Source organism: Anarrhichthys ocellatus, unplaced genomic scaffold, assembly GCF_004355925.1.
Source record: "Anarrhichthys ocellatus isolate YVR2014 unplaced genomic scaffold, GSC_Weel_1.0 scaffold1, whole genome shotgun sequence".
In the NCBI taxonomy this organism is placed as follows: domain Eukaryota; kingdom Metazoa; phylum Chordata; class Actinopteri; order Perciformes; family Anarhichadidae; genus Anarrhichthys; species Anarrhichthys ocellatus.
Window position 1 is genome coordinate 15,529,808 of NW_022280031.1, and position 17,332 is coordinate 15,547,139.

Genomic DNA, 17,332 nt, shown 5'->3' on the forward strand with positions numbered 1-17,332 from the left:
AACGGGCCGCGTGCCCAAAGTTCAATTAAAAGCGCCACTGTGTGCGGTAAGCATATTCACCAAATGGTGGGAAACGTGTAAGTCGGTCTCCGTGCTACCTCAGCGATTTGGTTGTCCTTCAGGGAAGTCGATGGCTTCAGAGTAACTCATTTAAACAAATCCCCTCTGACGCTGTGACGTTTGTCTTCACCGGGCAGGTTGAAGGAGATTTGTGTGCATCACGTGAGCTACATTTTCAGGTTTGTGCAGGGCCATGGACTGTTACCACCTGCATGTTTCATTCTGTGCTCTCAAAGCAGAAAGTGTGTGTGTGGGGGGGGGGGGGGGGCAATATGGCTTTTGAACGTTCTGCACTTTCCTCTCATTCGGCCCGGTCTCACCCGAGGAGGGGGGGGGACAGCAGGTCAAGAGAGCATTATTTTGATTCCAGTGACACAATACGGCTGCATCTTGTCATGGTCAGATAACCTTTAGTGATTGCTGCTTGAGGGAGGTATGTAATTCATGACAAGAGATGTGTCATGAATTAAAGGTGTTGTAAAGAAAAGTGTTTCCGTGAGAGCGCAGTGAGGGGGCTTATCTCATTTATAAATTGAATTTGTCTACAAATCAAGTGCCGGCGACGCACGGTGACAGACGGGCAGCAAAAGAAGCGGAATTTACGAGAGTTTATTGAGTTGCACGACCTGCTTATACTTTCTCCCTGACGTCCTTTTATGGCATTTTAACAATCGGTTCAGAGTGTGAATAAATGTTTGCCTTCTTGCCCCCGTAAGTCATGTCCCAAAATCCGTGAATCAACTGGGCTGGAAGTTGCGAATGAGCCAGGGAAAGAGGAAGAGGCTTTCCCCCGGGGCAGTGCCCAGGACAATGTCAGGTCTGTCTGGCCCGAGTGCATGAACACTAAGCTTTTCGGAACTGGCAGCCCGCCCCCGGTACCTACCCATCTCCCCCGGCGTCCAGAACTGTCCGGCCCGGAGCATTAAGCGTTGCAAAGTTCTCTTGTTTGTGTGGCCATAATGGCAGCTCCATCCTGTTGTAGCTCAAAGAGTGCTTATGGGCTCCGAGGGCCTAGCGCTGGCGCGGCAGAGCCGTGTGAGTGTTCTCAGTTACTGACTTTGGCTCTCATTATGAAAAGACCAGTGTCCCCCCCCCCACCACCACCACGACAGCTCCGAATCTCAGCCACCAGCATCAGCATCATCGCGTTCTTCGCCTGCCTTTTAAACCCAATTTGCTAAATGGAAACTTTAAGGTTTCATGAAAAGTCCATTCACAAAATTGCAAAATAAATCAAGACAATTTAAATTCAATACCGCAGAAAAGGCATGCAATCTACCATTAAATGTAATAATTAAATGAAATACATTTAAATTGAAATTGCCCATAACAAGCTGCTAAACGGCTTCATATATGTGTCCGGTGCTATAAAAAGGTACTCAAATCTCACCTCCACCGTTCCCCAACAGTCAGCATTTGTGAGTGATAATAACCTTGTTATTTGCGGCTGCAGGTTTGGTGGAAGCAGCCTCGCCCATGGCTGGTGTTCCTACCGCGGTTACGACCCCAATCAGCATAATTCAAGCATGACCCTCCTCCCCCCCTTTCATTTTCTGCACTTCTCCCTGTTAAAACCCCAAGTCTCAGACTAGGGTCCACACCATACATCATCCAGACTAGGGGCGCTCCCCCCCCCCCTCATGTGTCGTGGGAGAGAGACTGCGTTTTTCTTTTTTACGTGTGTGTGTGTGTGTTGTTAGGTTCTTATCGACAGTTTCAGCACTCCCTGTGCACTGAGCTTTCCCCTGACATGTCAACCAGCCTCCGCTCTACTCCTTCTGTATAGTCTGGCAGCCGGGTCTCTGTTCACCAGCGTGGAACAATCAAGAGTCCCTTCCAATCCAGCTTGCATGCGACAAATCACAGATTTTTTTCGATCCAAAAATCCCATTTTAGGGTTAGGAAGAGAGGAGCGTCGCTCCAACAACAGCGGACCAACGCTGAGTGACAACCTCTCAGCAGCATTAGCAATTAGGGAGATTGTCACCGGCTGACAGAAGAAGATTGCAGGCAAACAGATTTTCACACAGCAGGCGACCCCCCCCCCACACACTGTATACTCTGCATGTTCATTCTACAGTGGATCACTGGATATGAAAGAGTTTTCAGCGCGACTTTCAGGTGCGGCGAACGTCTTTCATGAATGACACTGAAGGGAAGTGGGGAGCGAGATGGAACTTGCATTCCTCCACTCCCCTTTGTACGCCCACTGTGAATAGCCTTTGGATGGGGCTTTGTGGGAATGATTGTCAGTAGCTTAATGAGCCTCTAAGCCAAGCTAGGAGCTTTGGCAACACATGTAGCTACAGTGTCTTAGTTCCAGCGGGTATGGCCCGACGCAGTACGGGCCCGGCACTCTCCGTGTTTCTGCAAATCTGATCTTGACCCAGCTCACGGTTATTTCCCCCTTTTTCTTGCGGATGGTATTACCTGGAAGAGAACGGTTGCCCCTCTCATGGGGACCAGAGCTGAGAATGAGGTGGAGTAAGTATCTCGTAGTATCGAGGGACGTCTGTAAAAGCTGCTGCAGCAGAATCGGGCTGAGCTTGTTTTGGTCTTTCTGTGTGCAGCCGGAGACACTCCGGGAGACAGCCAGTAGATATATACTTTTATTTGTTTTCTACAAAAGCTGATGATTCACATTGCTTGTTTTCTTGCTTTTTGTAAATGCAAAATACTTAAATGTGAAAAATGAGCTTTGTGGCATATTGTAGAAAAAAGATTTTTTTATTAATAATTCATTCTTTTCTATCAGCACACACCCACCAGGGTCACTTCTAAGAGCCAAGTGAGCTCTATGACTAAACAAAGCCTTCAAAACTCCAAATAACTGTTGCAGGAAAAAAAATCAACAGTTTATATAAGTGTTTACTTCATGAGATGTTCTTGTCTTATTTACCAAGAAGTCTGACAAATATCTGACTAGGCCGATAGTTGAATTGTAGAACATTCACAAGTGCTTCATGGGAGACGTGAGACACATTAAAAGTACCATCTGCAGCCGTCAATTTGGAATCGCGCTGTTTATTGTAAGTATGCAAAACTCATTAAGATAACGCTTCCTTTAGTTGATTTAAGTTGTGATGATTAATCACATTATTCTGTACATTGACTCAACAAACAAACAAGTGAGATTAGACATAGAAAATAAATACATAATTACGCCAGCTGGCTGCACCAGTTCATTGATGTAGATTAAAGGTCTCTTGTTTGTTTCACAGGATGAATTTCATCACATTCAAACAGTTCTGAAGTCACGTGTTCAGGCCTCGTAGGATACAAAAGTCTCTAACTTCACTGGATCCGATGCATTGGACTGTACAGCAGACTGAACGTACACTTTATAAACAGTATTTCAGTGTCATTTCTGGAACACTCGCTAAACAAATACAGATCCACGTTCACTTACTGGAAGTACATTCTGCCCCCTGCCAAAGCAAACGTACATCAACCGGCCTCCAGGAGCATCACTATGGACCTACAAACATCTCTATTTACATGTATGATAACATGTAACATAGAGATATTCAGATTTTGAGATAACGTATTTAAGTTATGGCTTAAAAACATTTACATTGAACTTCTCATCCCAAGTTAGTTGTCTCGAAATGTTAGATGTGCATTAAGTTTGACTGTTGAACACATTGATGGTTGGCTAAAGCTACAGTATGAGCTGCTATAGCTTTGCAATGTATTGTGTATGTGTATTAGCATCTGTGGGTGAAACCAAACTCATTTGTTTTAGATGCAAATATCGCAGAAGCATCGTGCTTCCATCGGTTTCCTGCCTTAAGAGAGTCGTGTGGAAGGCAGGTGATGGAACAGGGACAAAGATAGCTGTCAGGTTTATTAGGTTTTAATGTTTTAGAGAGCAAAACGGACGAATGATGCCCTTTACTGTCTCGTCCGAGCTGTTGCTTGGAAACATTGTGTGCATTAGGAACAAACAGTCAGTGACATACACCCGTAGTTTATGAACTAAATCCTGCAAAATGAAGGTCAGACTGTTAAGTTTTGTTTGTAGATGTGTTGATTCAACTGCGTGGTCATTTTGGAGAATGTAATTTGTGCTGCCGTTGAACTGTTAGTATAAAAGTGTTGGACATAAATAATAAACACTGTACAATCCCACAGCAGCACAAACTGCAGCCTCCAAAATGAACATTATATATTAATAACGGCTTTATTGCAGGACTGTTGGCTCGGCGTACCTAACGAGCTCGTTAGGATTCCTTGACTATAGCGTGATGGGTCTATTGTTGTCTCTGTAGGGCATCCAATGAGAATAGTGAGACTCCACCTTGTCCGATTTTAAAGTCGTGAATCACGAGTGTCTCTCTTGGATATGTCTCAACACAACCTCGGCCCGACCCTACGCAGTGATGGAGAGGCACAGGAAGTGGGCCACACATCCGACAGCTGTGTCAAACAGCTTACCCAGAGTAACGCTGTCCAGATGCTCGGCTCCAGCACGGAACCGGAATTACAGTGAGCAGAGAAACTCCAATCCCGCAAACTGAAATTATGATTTCGACTACATGTATCAGACACCTGAAGGGATTTATTTTTTTTAAATGGATGATGGGATTTCTGTAAAAATGTGGTTTTGCTGCTGCTCAGTGCGTGCTGGAAACATCAGGATTTCTTGGTTGTTTGGTGGGAAATAAATTCCTTCGAGGGCCTGATGGAGGTGAGCATTTGGGATATATATATAAGAGCCATCGATCATGTCTTGCTGTGGCACAGTTTCGTCTGGGGAAATTGCCAGCATCAGTCAGACGAGGTGGATGCATGCGGAGCGGAGCACGCTGTGTTAGCTCTCACAAAATATTATTCCAGTCCCTGCAGTCCGGCTTGTGAATTCATCTCTCTGCCGGCTACTCGGCGAGGATCACACACTAATGTGATTATTGTCCTGGGCGAGGGCCCACTCCTGCGGGACTTCAAAGAGAGCAGATCAGAGGGAAAACGAGAAAAAAGCCGTAAGCTGTGATGTGCACAGGTGCAGTGCACTTTCAGAAACTCTCTTTTTGCTTTAAATGTATTAACAGGTTCAAAGTGAGGACTCTGACAGCACCTGGTATGCTGTTCTACATACAGTACAGTAGCTCATACATTCTGCATGATTTATTGTCATGTTATTAGGTGTTTTCAATCAGCAGACATAAGACTAGAACTGAAAGACATATTATAATAATACAGCTCAATTTACTATCAAATTTGTATTGGTTTACCTTTTTTCCCCCCTTTGCATTAATTAATTAAGGAGACATTACATGTGGGAATTGAGTGTGTTGACATTGCATAACACGTCTTCATCTATTAACTAAGGCCACCACATCTTCATTATGGATGTGCATACATTTACATTGACATACTGACATGAAACAAAATACAAAAATACATGGTGTGGTTTGCAGTTTTAAGAGTATTCTCCTCAGGACAGAGCCCTAAGGACACTAAAGAAAGAAGGTTAATTTTTAATTTACAATTATTTATTAGCAGAACGAGGCTGCTGCCCGCTAGTCAAGCTTCCAGTTGGCCCTGCGCTACCTTAAATTGTGATTAAATAATTCAATCGTGAGGCTTTTCTCGACTTTTCAAATGTTATCGGACCGAATTGATCAGATGCTGATGCTGTAACGAGTCATTCCGCGGGGGTTGTGACGCATTATATCATTTACAGCCACAACAGCAGCGATGACGGAGGCTACAACATGTTGGCTGTTCATGTTACGCTAATGTTTTTGCAGGTAGAGAAAAAAAACTGATTCAAAAATAACTTAAATCGATAATAAATGTCATGAATGCATCATCCTCACCATGGAAGATTGTATCGTGAATTTTTTTCAAGCCCGTTTTAATGCCCGGCCATAATGTAGAGATATCACTGCACTGTACTGTACTGTATGGCCCGATTACTCTGTGCACAACTTTGTAGTTTACACAGACAAACGCAGCTTTCACACAGACAAAGGAGCAGCTAATTAGGCGCCGGGGAGCCTCATTGCTCTTTGTTCATGAAAAAAAATCTAAAGCTTTTAGAAAATTGCCCATTACTGACAAGACGGAAACCTCTAGTGGTTGGAAAACCTCTTCAGTCGTCTGTGCATTTGATTTCAAATGAACCGCATCACACGTTCACTTGTTTATGATCATCCTGCTGTGGTACTGTATGCGGCAACGCAAGGCTGTGCGGGGTCGCTGCAGGTTAGACGTGGTGTATCCCCTGGGGAGGAGAGTTCACCTCAGGTCGTTCTTATTAGTTCATATAGAACACGGGGGGTCAGGAACCCCACGGTTCATCAGTGCAGCTGCTCTATATCGTTCTCATTCCTCCACACCTGGGAGCTTTCCCCTAACCCTCCACCTCCTCCACCCTCCTCCTGCCACCCCTCCACCCAGCTCCAGTCCCCTCATCCCGCCAAAGCCACAGACCCCTGAAATATTAATGCTGGGATAATTGAACTGCCACGCTTTCCGAAGTGCAGCAATAGAACGAGACAAATCTCAATTATTCGAGCATATTATCTAATATCGCTCCCACTTCCTAATCTCATTCAGCGACTTGTTTTTGTTGCTTTTCTTTTTTTTTTTCTCCCGCTACTGATATTTCAATAATAGATGAATTGCATGGCCAAGCAAGTAGAACATGGATTGTGTGAATTGTTGCCAAAGGTCAGAATACAATCTATTTCAAATACTGAAGTGGGGGAAACTAAATCTAGTCTGAACACAGACGGAAATTAATTTATAAAAAAGAATCTTACACGAGCTTTGTGTTTGAACCGAGAGCTATACGCAGGGCGTCAGACTTGCAAGCTAAATGAGCTATTGATTGGAGAAAAAAAGAGCAAAACGAGGAGCAAAGAAACTGCGCTCATTACGCACATCAGAAGCAACGCGAGTCAATCGGCGCTTAGTGTTAATCAGCTCGGCCTTTTGTCTTAATTGTTCTGGAGTGATCAAATGGGAATCAGTGTGGAGGCATTATCGGGACGGCGAGAGGGGGAGTGTGGGGCTGCCGTCTTCCCCCGTCTCAGGTCTTTAACGTAGAGAATATTTTTAATCCAGGCTGACAAGACGAGGATCTGCTTAATCCTATTACAGGCTCGCACATTAAACTACAGTAGGCCCACACGTCTCTGCCTGTTGTCTTTGTGTGAGAGAGAAGCAGATGGTGCCAGCTCAAGAGCCTACTGTAGTGAACTGCGCTTGGACCCCCACCCCGTTACTAGACAACACATCCACAAGTGTGTGGAATGCTGGAGGAAACAGCTTGTTGTTGTGCTATTTATTTCCTTCGGAATCGTACCCATGTGATCCTTACAGGCGTGGGTTCCATTTTATAGGTTTGTGAACGTGTTTAGGGGTCAAAGTTAAGGTGTAACGCGGTGCCAGATGGCCGAACCATACGAGTCACGAAACAGAGAAGAGCTTGCCAATTCTACCGCAGAAGTGTGCCAAAGTCAGTGGAAGCGGCACAGCGATAAGAGGACACAGTTTCCAATAGTTTGGGGAACGCTGAAAGACTCTAACAAGAGAATTGAGGTGAAGTAGGGCAGAGCGATATAAACAGTAGTAGCCATAGAGTATTTTATGATAAGAAAATAAGAAATGTTACATTGTTAACAGTGTACTTAAATCCTATCATTCAAAGCTATTTCTAACCAATTGCATGCCATTTTCTTAATGAACTGAAAGACCACTTCCCTAAATAAGGGTTGGTTTAGTCACCTAAACACACCGCATGATGTTGTTTCGGTTTCGAAAGTTGGCGCGACGAGTGCTTCCTCTGAGGAAACTCTTTCTAGTCACAGACACAAACTGCTCCTCAGTGTAAAGAACTGTGGAAGACAGGAAGACACCAGTGGTGTGACGATACTGCGACTACTTAAAAGCCAGTTTGCACACTCCGAGACAGTTCCTATCAGCTGCAATAGGCCGACATGAAACAGAATCAGACAGGTGACGTATACTGTTCACTAAGACAGGAAATACCACAAACTACATGCATCACCATCTGATAGAGCAAGAGCAAGCCAGCGATTAGACCCGTCCCGGCGACCGACGTCCAGCTGGAACGTTACAACGTGCTGTCACTTCATCAACAGATTTTTAACAGAAGTTGTTGCTATTTTAATTGCAAATGGAACATCAGATGTTGTTGGACATGAGGGATTTTAACCGATACATGGCTGACCCGTGGTACAAGCTTCCAGGATATAAACACATCACACTGTGAGATTTAAGGATTTAGAAATACAAGATGAAGAGAATCTTTTAGCTCATATATACTGGATATCTATATTGACTCTGAAGAAAAGTAGCTCCATCATTTTTGTTGCCATGCCACCCAGCTTAAAGGTGACTCAGCATTGACAGCATGGAACTCATGACAGGATTTGGAAAAGTTGGAAGTTTGAAAAAGGCATTGAAAGGTCACTTTTGTATATTTCAACATGGACCCTATTTTCCATGTTTTTGTATCTAAGTGTCTCATACTGGCAACAGTCTTTGAAACTGTGCCAGTATGAAGTAAGTAAGTGCCTGTTTTTAACACTGGAAGGCTCAGATTGTTATCAGAAGTGTCTGACAACACTATGAAAAGGACTCTACAGAGAAATATAACATTTTTCTTTACATTCTGCTTGATCTGGTGCGTTTGTGAAAGTGTCGAATCAAGTTTCACCTAAAGTGGAAGTGTCTTTCTGAACTCTTGCAGGAGGTGACTTGTTACCAGAATGTGGAAATCTGAGCGAGAGTTGCAGAGAGGAGTGTTGGCGTTGTCAGAGTACAGAAAGAGTAGCTTAGAGAAGAGTTTCAGTCATTGCTGAATATTTAACTGATTTAGACAAATTGGATGCGATGTGAGATTTCAGAACGAGACTTGGTTAGACACACACACTTTTTCTCTCTCTGGTTGCATTAATGTTTCTCAGACACTTAAATAACAATCTGAGCCCGTCAGTGGCAAAAACAAGCACTTTTAGTGGTTTGCCCCTTAGGATTACATTGCAGCATTCTCCTTCAATACTGGCATTTGAAGAATTGTTATCCCCATTAGTCACTTTGACACAAAAACATGGGGAAATCGGGTCCAAGTTGAAAAATACCAAAGTTACACTTTAATGATGATGGGAAAAATGAGGTTACAATGCCTTTGTACCAAATTGGTCTACATTCAAAAGTGTTTTGGTGTTGTTGTTGTTGACAAGGAAGAGTTGCTCTACATCCGTCATCCAGAGAAAGCTTTAAAGTGCGGAGGCACATTTCACTTGGCCCACATGACTTCAGTTCCCTCTCTGTGCCCCCTCCCCTCCAGAGCTTCTGTCCCCTCTGAGCCTTGGCTAAGTAAGGTTAGGGGTTCATATTGGCCTTCCCACAGTGAGCAGCTTTTAACCTCCTGCCAGCTTCATCAATCTCAGGCAGGCGTGATCGCTGCTGAAAGGGGCGGGGATTAGGAACAGCCTGCCGTCTGTAAATCAGGCGCGCTTGAAAGGGGGGGCCCTCCCGCGTGCATCACATGGGTCCGGTAGGCACCATACCCCATGAATGTAGACATCATCACTTGCAGCAGTTAAACCCCAAGAGCGGACCTCCCTCAACCAGATGGCCGAGCTGGTTCTCAATAAATGTTTAACGACGGGAGAACAAATTAAATCAGGAGGCAAATGCCCGAGCACAGTTTGAACAATGTAATCCATCTAAGGTGGTGTTCGGTTCGTAAAGGATTTTGGCCGGCACAATAGGACAATGAGAAAACAACGTCTTGTGGGGATTGTAACCCCCCTCACTCCCTCTCCACAAGCCAATTAGCACAAAGCCCTTACCTTTTGATTTGAATCTGTTGTTCAGTTACATAAATCACCATGTCTGGGAAAAAACGAAACAAAAGGAAAGCCTAAGGCATCTTCTATCTTTTCGTAATGACTTATAACTCTGAGACACCAATCTTCAGTTGGAAACAAAGTCAATAGGCCTGAATTGTGATTGAGCGGAGTGGGTTTCTATAATGTACAGCACACTCAAGAGTCTCTGGCCTTGTCGGTGGGTGGGGCAGGGGTCACAATGGTTCAGCGGGCCGGCATTGAGTCACAGATAGAGTTAATACCATTAACATGAGGCATGGTTGGAAAGTTCAGAGTGCACGTTCATCTGGAAACAGATCTGCACGGAATGAATGGAATCGACTCTCTTGTCCTATGATCAATTATTTAATTACATCCCTTGAACCGGAGTTTGGCTCCATTGTTTCCTCTTGAATTTGTTAAAGGAGAGATGAAACCCTTGAGATCACATACCCGGTTCACCGATTGAACAATTTACGCACAAAGGATTTTCAACTTATTTGGAAGTGTTGTGAAAGATATGTAGATGGATAAAAACAATGTATTTATATTCTTCTTTTGCTAACATGAGATATTTGCACAGCTAACCGCCACATTTAGCGTTGCGGAAATTAGTTAGCTTGGGTGTCAGTTGCAACATCTCGAGAGTGTGTTGCTGAGACGGAGAAAGGTGTCGAACAAAGTGAATTTTCTCTTGATTTGCGCTGTAACCTGCATTTCAAGGGGACTTTAAGGCAGCAAGTAAAGAAGCCACAGTTGGATTCAAGCCTTATTGTGAACAGTGTGCTCTTCTCTAGACATTACAGAGCTGGTTGAGCGCACATTAGCTATTGTACATGTCTTGGTTACTGCTGCTTAAATGCACACACGCCTCAAAGCCCTATCAACACTCATGCAGTAATTGCAGCTGCTGGACTTGCAGGTTAAACCGCTCTTGTTTTACATGAACACTTCCTACAGACCAGCAGTTTTATGATTCCTCTAAAGATCTAATATTTTTGCCTTTACTTCTCTTTGTGTTATTATGGTGTTTGCTAGCTGTTCAGCTAATTACTCCAGCGTGACCCATCGAGCCGGATCCCCCAGCCAACACGAGTCAGACTAATGAACTGACACCCCAGAGCGTAGAGCCCTGCTGCACACACTGAAGTACCCATACATCGCTCTGCACTCCGGACCAATCATGTGCTAATCATAGTCCAGACTCCGGTCTGTTAGCTGGAGAATGGTCCAGTGCTCTGTTCCTCCGCAGCCTGTCAGTGTGTGAGTGCAGACTGCTTACTCTCACTGACTGTTAAATACGTGAGACATTTATGCCTCGCACCCCTCAGGCAGCAACATTTGCTGCAATAATAGGCAAATGTGTAGCCGCATTGTTAATCTCTTTGAGTCATTGTTATCGGAAACATGCAGGCACGGAGGAAAACAGCGGCTGAGTAGCATCCTAACTTTTGATGGTGATTGTGATTTGAATCTTGGCTTGGTCCCCCCCCCCCACACTAATGCTGAACATCTGCCATGCATTAATAAATCCACAGGCCCCTTCGTTTGTTTATATATTTCCATTGTCGCACGAGAAATAAATACACCCTCTGCTACACACTTCCACCGACATCAAACTACAAAACAAGTCTCAAGGGGAAGGGGAAGGTGGGAGGCCTTTATGTGAAGATTTCTTTGTCGCAGCAAAATTTGAACCGGCGCAGAACAAGAGTTGATGCAAATGAAAATGTACGGCGCGCCTGGTTATGCCTGGCTGAGCAGAGAGCAGTCGGGCTCCCCAGTCACGGGGGATTTGTTGTGTTTGGGGTTTGCCTTTTTTTCCGTCTGCCAGCGCGTGAGTGGATTCATGGGGCCTCCTCCGTCTGTGCTTCCCTCACAGGTACATCATCTTCGGCGCGCCAGGGAAATGCACTGAGGACCGAGTAGGAGAGAGAGCACTCGTTTCTTGAGGACGTCCGAGATTCAAGGAGAGACCATGCAGAGGAACCCTGGATCGGTGGCCGTGCTGGGCTTGATCGCCTGCGTTTGTGCCTTTTATACGACTGCAGCCGTCGACATCCCACTGGAGGGTGAGTGCCATCGTGGGTTATGAAGGAGGGTTCACGTTTGTTTCAATATCTGCTAACAGGGCAGTTCACTCAAATTACAAAAAAAATGTTTTGCAGTTTTTATAGCGACTGCTTTCTATCAAAGAAATAGGGGACATTGTTCCTGCAAAGACAATTTTGCTGTAGAGTTTTTGTTGACACCAAAAAGAAAAATTCCATTCAGATAGTACAGAAGTCTATGAGAAAATGCCCCGACTTCTCTCTTGATTTATTCCCTCAGTAAACATTGAAAACATGAGTTTAAGGTCTCAATCTCTAGTTTAAAGTCTTCTTCAATACAGCATGATGTTCATGTAGTAGATTATGGTCTCATTTAAAATAAAATAGATGATAAAGCAGAGTATGTTTTTGGGCGGGGCTGCCTTGTGATTGACAGGTCGCTACCATGGCGTTTGTCTGGTCCTAGAGTTTCCTGTGATTTCGACTTAGATCTTAAACCCTTTCACAGTGTGTCCAAAACGGCAGTCTACCAACCAGTGGGTGACGTCTACACTACAACCACTTCTTACATACAGTCAAAGGTTTCAACCCTCATGCAATGCATGCTGGGAAGTCTGCTAATATGCTGACATTTGTTTAGAAACTTAATTCGATGCGTTTAATGAACACTCAGCGGCACATTCATTCAAATCATAATCTCAAGTCTTGATGAACACATCTTAGTTCTGAAATGACTCTCAAAAAGTCCATTTATATTAGGTTAATAATAAAAGATGAGTTGTTTTCCATTCAGTTGCTGTTTGAAGTTTTACAGTGAAACAATTCAGCATGAATCGACTGAATTGTGACACGGACAGACACTGACTTTTCAAACGCACGTTAAAAGCTACTTCAAGACGCCGCAGCAGAGGATGTAAAGGACAGGAGTCTCACAAAGGGAGTCTTGGAATTCCTAATGTTCATCTAAAGAGGACTTGTCCTCGGTTTATCTTGAAGTGCTTTTAACGGGATAAGAGGTGTCGAATAATTTAGCAGATGAATCGCACTACAGAGGACGGTTACAATCATTAAGCGTTCTGTGAATGGAATATATTTAGAGCTACTCTCTGCTTTGAGTCACTGTTTTGTGTGTGTGTGTGTGTGTGTGTGTGTGTCTTTTGTGTTGGAGCCACAGTTTCCTTGGAAACACATATCAAACCTCTCCCTCTGAATTATTCAGAAATATCTCCTAAGGGGCTGATAAAGAACAGTTCAAACAGGTTTTCACAAAAGGTAAAAGTATTTTGTTGATGTCAGAGTAGCGTTTTAATTCAGCCCTGTTTTTTTGCACTACTCATGTGTGTGTTTAAAAGGGTTTATGTAGAGAATGCCTGTGACATGAAGAGATTATTTGCAAACCGCTGACTGTTTTTGTTTTGTTTATTCCCCCCCCCCCCCCCCTCTCCTGCTGCCATGGATTTTGTAGTTTTAGCTCATATAAACAGTAAGTTCGCTCTGCCGCACCGTAGCTGGTATTAGTGACATCCTCTGCTCTCGTCTGTTAATCTCCTCGGCTCGTCGTCGAGCACAGCGGCGGTTCTGTTCACAGCCATATGTGTTGGATCTCATCCTCCTGTGTCATCAGTCATGACTCCGTACTAGTTGGCATTCTAGCTTGTGTGACTCATGGCATGTCCTCATCTTACCTTCACACGTGGTGTCACGGTACTATTCAAACTCATCGTGTTGTGTTTGTTCCCTGCTTCGCTCATGTCACAACTCAAGAACAAACGAGTTCTATGCCAAAATAGAACAAATCTAACAAAACGGCCGATTCGTTTAAAAGGCAAACCGTAAACTCTGTATGTAGAGACATAGAGAGATATAATCATCGACATCATCACAGTGGTTCCCAAACTCATGGTTTTTCCTGAATGGAGGAATTTTTTTGTCACTCCTTCCAAAAGGGGTTTTAGCCAGCGCCAAAGAAAAATCACCATATCAAACAACTGTTGAACAAGCACAACATCAATTTAAATACGACATCTTTTGACTTCTTGCAGTCTACTCCCCTCTCGTCCACAAGCAGCTTTGGCTGGATAAGCCAGCTAAGCTGCATTGTTTCGACTGGGCCTGAAGCTGTGGAGCTATAGTGCTAACGGGATCACAGCGTTACCGACCAGAGTCGGGCTGTTTAGCCGGCTCCCCAACTGGCATCTTCACGTAGCTGGTGGAACAGAAGTTAGCGGCATCCACCTTTAACGTTGGTTTGTAGTCCGTAGGTTTGGGTTTCATTTACTCAGGCATGGTCAGAGATAACAGCAAAATGCATAGACTTCTGTCAAATAAGGTACCACGGACTCATTGCCTTTATTGTACGGGGGTCGATCATGCTTACCGTGCTGCGTAGTCACCCCCCAAAAGGCCCATTCTGAGCCAGGGAAAGGCCCTAAACCTGGGGGTCAAGACCACCCAAGGGGCCCCAAGAAGAAGCCAAGTGATCACCAGATGATTAAAGGGCTTAGAAAGAAAGAACGAAACAATTCTGACAACATTCTGTACTTTTCTTTCATTATTGTTTATTTCTTATGAAATTCTGGACACTTTTACGATATCAAGCTTCTTAAAAGTAAAAGTTACGTTCAGATTGATTTCACAAATGTGTCACCATTAAGGCTAAATAACCTGCGGTGAAGGGGGTCACAAGCCAAAGCGGTTGGGAACCACTGCCCGTAGTGTCACACTGATCATGATACTTCTGAAAAGAGCGCTGCATTTCAGGCCCGTGTTGTGTCTCTCACATTCCCGTGCTCTTGTTTGTGTTTGTCGCCCAGTTGAGCAGCTGCCCACCATCACAGAGCAGTCGGCCAGCTCTCTCATCGCCTTCCCGTTTGACGAGAGCTTCCCCATGACGTGTGAAGCCAAAGGGAACCCCGAGCCAGAGTGAGTACCGAAGCCTCGCGTCTCTCCGGATGGGAAGAGGGAGAGCACGGAGAGCCAGACACACACCCGTCACAAACAAACAACAACAACAACAGTTTGCCACCAACATGTTGCATTTGGTTTAGATCGTTTGGAAAATGAGCCGGCTTAGCTGAAGGACTTGACCTTTCAATACCGGCTTTCTTCATGTAGATTCAGATGGACGAAGAATGGCCAGGAATTCGACCCCTCTCTGGACCCCCGGCTGATGAAAGAGGAGAATTCTGGGACCTTTGTGATACCCAATAATGGGAACCTTACAGAGTACCAGGGAACCTATCGCTGTTACGCCTCAAACAAACTGGGGACCGCCATATCGAAGGAGATTGAGTTCATTGTGCCCCGTGAGTAACATACATCTGTGTGAGTGTGTGTGTGTGTGCGGTGCTCTGTTACAGTGCTTTCAAATTGATTCAGGGCCAGCAGTCGTGTGTAATGACTGCACCTCTCCATTGTGAGCCTCTCAATGTATTGTACGGGGCAGAAAGTCATTGAAGCTCCCCGAGCTCTCCACCCACCGCAGCATCTCATCTATAGCACTGCATTGGATTTAAAAAAAACAAAAGCAGGAAGTGTGATTCAGCCTCTCCATCATTTACTTTTGCTACATCTTTTTTTTTTCAGTACATACACTCTGCTCCGTGGGGGACTACGTTTGTCTGGGCTTCAGTCGCTCAGCAGCAGTGACAAGACACACACAATAGTAGCAGTGATGTCTGTTTTGTTTCTGCAGGCCAACAAGTGAAAAAGAAAAATCCCAGAGTGAATGACTGAATGATACAAAGCCTCCCACTAAATCCCAGAATGATATCACTGCCATCTCCTGGAGTAGAGGAGAACTGCATCCTATATTTGATTCATTCATGTCTGTTCTTTTTTTTCTTCTTCTAGATGTTCCGAAGTTTCCTAAAGAAACACTTGACCCTTTGGTGGTGGAGGAAGGCCAGGCTTTTGTTTTACAGTGTGATCCACCTCAAGGAATACCTCCGCTCCAGATCTACTGGATGACTATCAGTAAGTCATGTTTATGAGTCAAATCAACAGGGCAATTTAGTTCATAATAGAAATGTATTTTTGTAATAGTACGCCCTTTCATTCCCACCCAGGACATGCTCTAGGTTTATTTAGACAGCAAAATATCTCCTCACATTCTCAACTTTCATTTTCATTTGCACCCACATAAGACTGCATGAAATCCAGATAATGAAAGAATAAGAAATGTGGAGGAAAAAGACAAAAAAATGAAAGTAATTTACAGAAATTCAACAATGGCAACAAGAAGCACACAAAATGAGCAGGAATAACTCACCAATCAGTTGCCAACACACACACACACACACAAGTATACACAACAAATACACTTGAAATAATGAATGAAATGTGATTAAAATTTTATTCCTTACCTTTTCAAAGGACGAATAACAGTTGATATCTCTTGAATGTAACTATTGTTTATGTGGCATCTTAATCTAAAAATCAACTAGTAGTGGAAGTTGCAAAACACTCAAGCAAATAAATATGTAAATATTGTGCCACAGTACAGTGCTTGAGTAGAAAATAGAGTTCAGTTGTGTCTTCTGGCTGATAAACGCTCCAGGATGTAAGACCTGCCTCCTTCTGTGCTCCAGACCTCCAGCACATCGAGCAGGACGAGCGGGTGTCCATGGGCCTGAACGGAGACCTCTACTTCTCTCACGCCGTGGAGAAGGACAGCAGGAGGGACTACTGCTGCTTCGCCGCCTTCCCGAGAATACGCACCATTGTTCAGAAGACCGCCATGTCCGTCGTTGTGAAGACGAGTAGGTGTCACACTTCAGCGTCTCCGTCTCTACACTCCCAGTGGCCGATTTCCCCTGGAGTTTATTTTCAGAGCGCCGATCGCTTCCGACGGGCTCAGCGATGCGTCCGTGTTCATAGCTGCACTTCAAAAGCCATCAAAGTGTCACGCCGCCTCGTTTACGTGCATCTCCTTGATTTGATGTTGTGGTTTTGATCTCGGTGATGTGTCTCATTGATCCACGCTGTCCTCATGTTCATTGTCTTTTTTATGTGTCATCCACCTCCATTTCAGAAAACAGTGGCATGAGTCCTGAAACTGGTAAGTTTCAAGTTCTTAGAGTAAAACACACCTCATCTGTAAACAGCTGCATGCACGAGGCAGATGTGTGCGTTCAAATGTATAGAATTTAAAAGTGTAGCTTTCTGTTTTACCGCCTAATTCTCTGCTATGCTTCCTCAGCTAATGCAATCCTTGAGAGAAGACCCCTATTTCTGACGCCCTCTGGTGCCAGATCAGAGACACGGCTGGTCAAAGGAGAGGACCTGAAATGGGAATGTATTGCTGAGGGATTGTAAGTAGCGCTTCCCTTTTAACATCCTACGCATTTTAGTATTATTTGTCCAACATTT

General features: G+C 44.3%; 1 protein-coding gene across 4 annotated transcripts in view; it reads left to right on the plus strand.

Moving 5' to 3' along the window:
* Positions 1-17,332, plus strand: part of chl1b (cell adhesion molecule L1-like b) — a 62,239-nt gene that overhangs the window by 22,670 nt on the left and 22,237 nt on the right. The window contains exons 1-9 of one of the 4 annotated variants that reach the window (XM_031853786.1): positions 2,107-2,544; positions 11,794-11,983; positions 13,428-13,445; positions 14,776-14,884; positions 15,077-15,267; positions 15,815-15,937; positions 16,552-16,722; positions 16,995-17,021; positions 17,163-17,274. In XM_031853786.1, the coding sequence (XP_031709646.1) occupies positions 11,890-11,983; positions 13,428-13,445; positions 14,776-14,884; positions 15,077-15,267; positions 15,815-15,937; positions 16,552-16,722; positions 16,995-17,021; positions 17,163-17,274 (845 nt within the window). In that variant the 5' untranslated portion in view covers positions 2,107-2,544; positions 11,794-11,889. Of the gene's footprint in view, positions 1-2,106; positions 2,545-11,793; positions 11,984-13,427; positions 13,446-14,775; positions 14,885-15,076; positions 15,268-15,814; positions 15,938-16,551; positions 16,723-16,994; positions 17,022-17,162; positions 17,275-17,332 lie in introns of those variants that run through there. The other 3 variants (XM_031853696.1, XM_031853962.1, XM_031853877.1) reach the window with 3 other exon arrangements.